The sequence below is a fragment of the Buceros rhinoceros genome, unplaced genomic scaffold (assembly GCF_000710305.1).
Source record: "Buceros rhinoceros silvestris isolate BGI_N320 unplaced genomic scaffold, ASM71030v1 scaffold46361, whole genome shotgun sequence".
NCBI classification, from domain to species: Eukaryota; Metazoa; Chordata; class Aves; order Bucerotiformes; family Bucerotidae; genus Buceros; species Buceros rhinoceros.
This window is the reverse complement of record NW_010396830.1, coordinates 1-8821: the sequence shown is the minus strand read 5'-3', so window position 1 is coordinate 8821 and position 8821 is coordinate 1. Positions and strand designations below refer to the sequence as shown.

Sequence of the window (8821 nt, the reverse complement as noted above, 5' to 3'; positions counted from 1 at the left end):
CTGCGAACCACACCAGGCCCTGTGGGGGCCCTACGGGGGCCGAGGTGCCCGCGCCGCCTGTCACGCGGGCCCGGTGTTGCCCGCGCCCGGCTGTCTTTTCCGACCCGCCACCCCCGTCACGTACCTAGCGTGATTGTCACTAGGCCAGTTTTTCTCTTGCGGTTACCCAAGTGCAGGGACGCCCTGCGGTATGATTTGTTATTGTCCCTGTGACTTTTACTATCGTGATCAGACTTAGCGATTATTCCGGGTGGAGAATAGTGAGTTGGAAAACCAAATCTCTTATCTTTTTAGTCCAAAAGATGCTATTAAATCACTGAATCTGGTCATCTCACAACCGTAGGTTCTGTATTGCATCCACTCACTTGTGGAACAAGCTTATTAACTTTTGATTTAAAGTATGTAGTATCTTATAGAGAAACATCTCTGTGATGACAGGTGAGTGAGGATTCATCACTTAGCAGTTGTTCCAATTGCAACGTATTTGCAGTTAAACTGGAGATAGGATATAATTTCCCACCTAGTTTAAGGACGACACTATATATAAAAGTTGGACCGAAATCTAACATAATTTTGTAGAGGCTTTATAAAGAATAACTTTTTTTTCCTATTTAAATGTACCATCTCAAGGTAGGAGTAGTAGGGTCCCTGTTTTATGTGCTAATTAATGCTGCATTGCACATGGTGCAGGAGTGGGTGGCATTAGGTGGGTAAAAATAATGCTATATTCCTCTCTAGTCTGTGAATAGGATGTAATCTGTAGAGGCAGTAACCCAGGAAGCGGAAACAAAAGTGTTAAATAGCTACATGTGGGACGGGAGTCGGGAAGACACATTGTCTTTCCAAAACTGCAGTCTAAAGTAAATAATAGTTCTTTTTTCTTCTCTAATTTATGCCATTTAAGTTATGATGATATTGCTGATGTAAGCTTTTTGTGCAACATGCTGAAGTCTCTTGGGACACCACAGTGGAGATGTAGAATAATGATAGTAATCACTGTCGGTCACATAGCCAGTTCTGTCAGTGTTTCAGAAATAAAGACAGGGAAGTGTTGTGAGGTTGAATAGCAGAGCCTGTAAACACTGAAAGTCAAAGTAGAATACTATAGAAAAATACTTAACCAGTTAAGGATACCTTGGAGTATAGTTTTATCTGTGGTCCTGATTTGTCCCACAGACCAGATGTAAAAGTTGTTCTTTGAGGAATTGTTAGGATTGGAATTCCAAATGTTTCAGGACGTTGTCAGCCTTCTAATACTGATGCCAGAGGATGCATCGTTGTCTTAAACATAGTTTCTGATACAAGTGCCTGGCTGTCTATTGAAGCAGCACTTGGCCTTGTCCTCATGAACTCAGACAGGCACAACAGAAAAAAAGTTTTTTTTCCTCTCTGTAAAAGCTCGGGATAAAGCTTTTAGAGTTGCGTGTGGGTGGTTTGGAAACAAGGTTGAAATTACACAGTAGAGCACTTAACAAGGACATCTACACTTAACAAGGTGTACCCCTTGTAGCCTTGTTCTCTCACCAAGATACAGCGTTCATGTGGTGTTAGCTAGCTGGGGACACTCTGCTTGGGAGCAACCATGTCACAGGCAGTGTTCTTGATAGTAAGGGATTAATCCTCTACTGCTGTCTTTAAATGTATCAGAGTTGGCCTCATGCTCGCTTCTTGAGGCAAATGTAGCATCACTGGCTCATACTTCATACTGTCATTGTATTTCAGCTTTTCTCTTTACCTGTCTTCATCTTCCTTTCAATTTAATTTGTTAGAACAGATCTTAAACATTACACCATAAGAAGTGTTTAGTCGTGCGTATGTTTCAGAAAGCCTGTTGCTTCCTGTATAGTTGCAGCATTTGATGGGGACCGCACACAATGTTTTCAGACACGGTGTCGGAACAGATGGCAGACTAGAATAAGGTGCTTTGCCCAGCCACGTGCCTTTAGGGAAAATGCTGCAAATTTACTACCAGCTGTTGAAGTTCCTGGGTTGGAGTTTTATTGGTTTGGGAAGTGCTTTCTGGTACAAAGCCTTTGGCTCTCTAAGTACAAATACTGTTGTGTGTAGGGATATTTTGGTATCATTTTTGTGAATCTAGTCAATAAAATCCCTTCTATGAAGCTCACCAAAAATACCTTTCTTTTTCAGATGACTGCAAAATGGACACGGATAATAAACGGAACAAAAAAACTCTCCTAGACCAGCATGGACAGTACCCAATATGGATGAATTCCAGGCAGAGAAAGAAGATGAAGGCACAGCGTCTTAAAGGGAAAAAAAAATCAAAATTAGCCAAAGGCCTGGCCTGGTAAAATCAGAATTTTGTAAGATCATTAATATTTTACTTAAACGTCCCAAATAAGTACATGGTATTTTTGTGCTTGGCCGCCGAGTATAATTTATTATGTTACTTATTATGAACTTTTGAAGAGGCTGTTAGGCCAGCAAGGGATGAAAGCAATATCAGCACAGTGTCTGCTGAACTTCAAAACAATACAAAAAGCGAGCTGAGTGCCTTTGAATAGACTGTCTGTGGTTATCGGTTTTCTTCAGGGGGAAGGGTCTTCAGTTTTAATTGTGAGTGCTAAAAATGCTAAAGGAAATCCTAAAAATAACGAAACTATAAATGTTTTTTCTACTGTGATCTTTGTCAATGTAACTTTTCTTTTAATAAATTTAACCAAAAGATTCTGTAAACTCGCCATATCCTTCAAACTCTTGTGTAAAATTACTTTTGTTGCACCGATTTATGTTGCTTTTAACATCTGGTAATTAAAGAAACCGGGGTTTTAATGTGTAACTTAAAGGAGATTACACACTGAAATCAACACCCAGGCTTTATGAAACTTGTGTAAGTAAAAAAGACAGTGTCAGTCTGACTTTAATTCATGAAGAGAAGGTTGTTGGAACAAAGAAGTGTTTCAGTGCTGTCTGTAGCTGAAATATTGTAGGAACTAAATGACTGAAAGTAAAACTGATTCTTTTATTATTAATATGAGAGAATACAAATGCACGGATTGGAAATAAAATAGTTTTAAGACATTTTCCAAGGTCTAGTAAAGTAAATTCACATTTACTTTTCCATATGTATTTTCAGTAGTCTTTTGTTCCTCTTAAAATGGTACTCATCTATCATGCTTTACAATGTGGGCATAGGATAAAATATTTATATGTGATTAGTTACAGTTGGTTGCATATTACTTGGCAATAACATGTGATGACAGATGAAAGAATTAGTTGCCCTGAAAGCTTGTGTTTTTAAAATGTCTCTCATTTCAAGGATGGAAATAATTACAGTGCTGGTCCTGCAACATGTTGCCTGTGAAGTACCGTTCATCGATACAGAGCATGACCTTTGTCCAGCTTCATCCAGGATGGGATCCACACTCTGTAATTGCCCACAAATTGTGGTATATGTTGTGATAACTTGGGATTTATGTGTCTAAAAGTAGTTACATTATCTTACACTCCGCTAAAATCCCCTGAGAACTCAACCTGGTATAAAAAACCCACTGTATTTTTCCAGAAAAACTTAATTTTCTTGCAGTTAGGGAAAAAGGTGTTCTGTTGCTCAGGTAGAGAACTACAAGGGTGTTGGAGGAAATGCCAGTGCATCTTCTGTTTTCATATACACTGACAGTTGTTAAGATGCATAGATCAAAATTTACCAAATTATATACCATTAATAACTTTGTACTTTAAAAATATTTCCATTAAGTTGCTAATACCTCTGCTATAAAATGTGCTTCTGTCAATTCCTTTTTTTTATTAGATAAATGGTTTTAGATTTCAGTGTCAAATATGTTAGCATTTAGATTAGTACTAAAAAATCAATTAATGTGGAGGAAAGTGTTCTTTAAGGTTCATAATTATCCAGAAATGGAAAGAATGAAGACTTGGTCTGTATTTCTTTACTGTTTTAATTATGTAGGGTGCATTTTGGTTAACGTGTGCTTTGGGGAGTTGTGAAGGGCAGCTTCTTGGGTGACAGGGACTAACAGTTTGGCTTTTTTCTTTAGAGGAAGCACAGTGCAGGTTTTGACATGCTTGTCTGTAAATCAGATCACTTGCAAGCAGTGCTGGTGGGAAAGCAGGCTGCTTTTCCTGAGTGGAGATAATCAAACACACAACGTACTCCCATTTAAATGTAGAGCTTCAGAGTCAGCTTATTTTCATTCTTGAGGTGTGCAGCCACACACTGTCGCAATCAAGCTGTACTTGCCTTACCCTTTCCTCAGTTGTTCCAGTTCTGCCTCTGCTCTTTCCGCTATGCACACAACTGAATACTCGTTTCTGCTTTTATGACCTAGCCCTGAGCTTTGTTGCACAAATCTATTCGTCTGCTGCTTTTGTGACCAGGTTAAGGATCTGAATCTTGAACGAGAGATGGCAGATTCTGCGTTGATCTTTTATTTAGCAGTTGCTTCCTACCACCTGAAACAATACTGGCTGTATGAGGTATTTCCTTCATGGTGTCCAGGATAAAGTCAAACAGGTTTACTTAAACTACAGATATTTTAAGACATCCTGTTTGATTTTTGAGCTAAAACAGGATAAAAAAGGAATAAACCCTAGTCTTTACTGGAAGGTAGCTCGTAAGTCTGGTACCAATATACTGCTGTGCGCAACATCACAGCTCACTGGGGTGAGGCAGAGCTCTCCCTGGGCCAGGAGGGGTTTTGAGAGCCTCTTTGGGTGGGATCTGTAATCCAGGCCAAAGGCTCGCTTGTAGATGGACAGCAGGAACCTGGCTAAATGTGCAGCACGGATGTAACCTCAGAGGTTGAGTCACAGGTACAGCAGGGGAATTTTACCTTCTAGGGTCTGAGCACGTACTATATATGGGTATTGTAATTTTGTATTTGGAATTTGCTTTAGATCTGCTTTGAGCAGCTGTGGTTTTGAATGTGAATACCAGATTTATTGTTGTCATTGAATATGTGGTTTACATTGCTGAGTCCAAAACATGTTCTGTTAGATCAGTTGATGAAAAAAATAGTTCATGTTTCTTTAGAAAATTAATTTAAACATACTAGATTTTGACTGAAATACATGTTTTAGAAGTCCTTAAAGGGATTTTCAAAGAAGTAAGCTGTCTGCCTTGAGACAGCATTCTAATTGTATCATAATTTTTAATTGTATAACTGCACTATGATGGAACTGCTTTCTTGAAGCTTCCTACTGCTGTAACTGCCACCAACCTGCAAAGTGCTGTGGTAGCTACTGCTTTTCATGGGCCTGTGGAAGGTAGAGGAAATAGTGTAGGCAGTTTTGTACAGCAATTGTAAATGCCAGAACTGAAAGAATTGAGCTCTGACATTTTATTGAAATGTTTATGTGCATAAAATGTGTGTGTGTGTGTGTGTACAGTATAAAAACTTCATTAGCAAATTGCTAAATGCCCTGAGGATTGTTGGCAGTTTCCTGAGAAGAGGACGATCTCTGCCCTGTTTGATGCAGTATGCACAACATGGGTTTGAAGTGAGTTATTTCAGATGCCTAAGCTGGTGGTGGTGGTAGTGCAGTTCCTGAGCTTTCCTGGTAACTCATTCCTGGTCTGAGACACTTCTTCTGCACTGGGTAGTCAAGTGGGTTGAGGAACTAATCTAGCTGAGATATACTGAAAATCTTCCTGTTTTCTCCCATTTTTTTTCCAGCTGGATCAGTTTACAGTCTTACTGTACAAAAAGCGTTGTCAGTAGGAGGCAATACAAGACTGGGAACAAATAGCTGCTGAAGGCAGGGCTGCGTGAGACAGTCCTGTTGCTTAAGCAGTGATCTCAAGTGACACCTTTTCTCCTGTGGCTCTAGCAGCTCTTTTTCGTAATGCAGCCACCCGGCGGTACAGCATTTTGAAGATAGGGAGAGGTTCTGGAGATAGATCAAGCAAATGTATTGAGTGGTGGTTTTGAAAGTGTTACTCAGTGATGGGTATAGTGTTAGAGTCACTGGGGTGGGTGTCCTGTCTTACAGCTCCCGTTAGGTTTTGCTGCAGTGCTCAGACCACAGGCTCCACTGGGGCCTGTAGTCAGCTGTGACTTTTACCGGTTCGTTCAGTTTGCTGTATCTTCAGCTTTATCCGCTGTGGTTATAGAGTTGACTAAATCTGTTCTGGGGATGTCTAGTACCGGCTGGCCACATGATGCAAAGTGCTTCTCTGATATGTGGTCTCAGTTTTTTGTTTGAAACGCCACAGCAAAGTAGCCCTCCTTTATCTGTACAAAGGCTCTGTGCTGTTACGTCTGGTTCTACGATGCCACCTTTTCCTCCTGCAGCCTAGAGAGCTGAGTGGGTTCTAGCGAATTTGATGGCAGCAGGATATCTGATCTGTGTCAGATTTGTAGCATGAATGTGTCTGGTGTTAGAGATCATAGGAGTACAGCCTTAGCACTGCAGAAATCCAAGAGGTGTGAAGCAGTCTCTTCCTGTGGGTGGCATGGTCTTAGGTGAGTTACGGCAGTTGTGGGGATGGTTAGAGTCTGAAGCAATAGCTATGAATTGCTCTCTCCAGGCCAGGGTTTTTCCATCAATTTTACCTTGTCTCAGCGTGAAGTTTCAGGGGAGGACTAAGCCATCTGATAGCTCACTGCTGCAGGAAGAGGCTCTTCTTTTCTTCATCCCTTCTCCAGCTGCACTGCCCAATACACGATTCCCTACTTCAGGAGAAACAGACATTGGGATTTATTAGGGGTTTTTCTGAGCTAAAAGTGAGAGAGAACTGGCAATTTTCTTCCATTTAATAAACACTGCACATTCCCACAGTCCTTTTATTCTTACTACCCTGCACCAGTGTTCTGGTTTCAACTTTCCCTCATCAGCAGCAACAGTATTCAAAGGAAAAGAGAAGGCAAAATGGGAAGAGGATGATTTTTGCGCTGCCTCCTCTTCCCAATCACATTAATATCACTCTCACAGGTCTTTTTTGATGTACAAATATTGATATAAAAGCTCTGAACTGTTAGAAGCGGTACGTGGTGTGGCAGCAGAGCGTGTGTATCAAGGGTCCTACACAAAGTAGCATGAGGACCGCTTTATGAAGGGCTTGTGCACTGAGAGCAAACAGTGACTTGTTTTCCTCTGATTTCATTTAAGTGACTATTCAGGAGACTGTGAAGGTTGTAGGTTATATTCTGTTTTGGTAAGCTGTTATTTAGCTTCTTTTCTCTCTAATTGCAGTTAATTTTCTTGCAAGGCTTATGAACTCTGGATGTAGGTTTTATGGCACTTTCAAACCGCTGTCTTTAATCAGAAATTGGGTTGGTGGACAGTATTTCAGAAAACAAAGGCACGTTTGTGGTCTCGGTACTGCCCATTCAACTCAGTCCAGCTGATCCATTCATACCTGTTGCTGTTATGTGAAACATGTATAATGTCTCCTTTTTGCTAGCTGACAGATTTGTAATGTATAGGCGCAACAGCTATTCCACACTAACAACTTGCTTCCTTGAGTCTTTAATTTAGACAACACACATTTTGTAAATTTGGCTTTGATGGATTTTAACACCTGTGAATGAAACAAAAACTTTTTAGCCCTATTGATTTGACTTCCTGGCCTGGCACTATAAGCCTTACAGTTAATTTTTGTCTATCTTGTTTCTGCAAAATGTGACAGGAGTCAGTGCAGAGTGAATCAGAGCTGCAGTTTGTCTTGCAAGGAATACAGTTCCTGTGAAGGGTTGGAGGGAGGGTCGTGTGCTCACAGCTGCTTGCTCACAGAATCACAAGTTTAGACATTGATCACTACTGGTACTGAATATCCTCGCACCAAGGCAACATTCAAGTTAGTTCCCTTAAGATGAAAACTGTGTGCAAAAAGATATTTAAAACTGAATTGCTTGTGAGAAATGATTAAGAAAGATATGATACATGCTTGTTCTAAACTTCTTGTACCCCTCTGGAAGGTGGTGGTGCCAGACAATGCAAAGAAAGAAGCCAGAGACTGAAGTACACCAGGTTATGTGGGAATCTGATGGTGGAGCTGCAAACTGACCCTTTCAAAATGAGACCACCAGCTTAGTGTCCTCAGGCACTTGCATTATTTTTTCTCTTCTCAGTGTTCTTAAGACTTAGTAGTTGAGAAAATGCCATGATGTTAGCCACATTTGCAGGTCTGTTTCCTTAGCCACCCCATAAGATGCTAACTGCCAACATACGTCCTTAACACATCCTATCAAAGCTCATCTCCAGAATTTATTTCATCCTCTGCTAATTGTAGAGAGACTGGAGTCTGAGAAAGTAATTAGTAATTTTTTTTTTTATGCACCCCTCCCCCGGCACCCACCATGGAAAAGAAACTTTCTGTCTAACTCCTTAACTAGCTCCTGACAGATGGTCCCAGGAGGGGGAACTGAAACTGTGCTTCCATGTCTGGTGATTGCCCTGTAACCATGATGGAAGGAGGAGGAAGCAAAAAGGGCACCAGGCAATGTATTTCCCTAGTCACCATCTGAGCGATGAACCGTCTATAGAGGTGTCATCCAAATTCACCAGAAAGAGAGACTGGGTTATCTGTTGTAGCGCTCAGTGGCATCACCTCCCTCATGAGCAATTCAGATCCAACCGTGACACACGGATGACATGAGTTAGTGGCTTCAGTCCCCATCACTGGCATCATAAACCGACCATCTTTGAGAAAGACTCTGTAGCGAATAAGCGTCCCTCCAAGGAGCAATCCCCCCAGGAGCCCGCCTGTGCTGCGGGCAGGGAGCCTTCCTGCAGCCCGGGGTTCGCTTTGGCAGCCGCTGCCCGGTAGGTGGCACCGGCGGCAGCGGAGAGGTGGCGGGGGCGCGGCGGCTCCGCCCTCCCTGCCCTGCCCTGCCCT

At 41.6% G+C, this 8821-nt stretch overlaps 1 protein-coding gene across 1 annotated transcript; it reads left to right on the top strand.

The window, feature by feature from the left end:
• Positions 1–2148: 2148 nt before the first annotated feature.
• On the top strand, positions 2149–2312 carry LLPH (LLP homolog, long-term synaptic facilitation (Aplysia); the record flags this gene model as incomplete). Its single annotated transcript, XM_010146001.1, has 1 exon — positions 2149–2312. A coding segment is annotated over one exon (164 nt), but the record flags the coding sequence as incomplete, so codon positions are not given.
• Positions 2313–8821: the final 6509 nt, after the last annotated feature.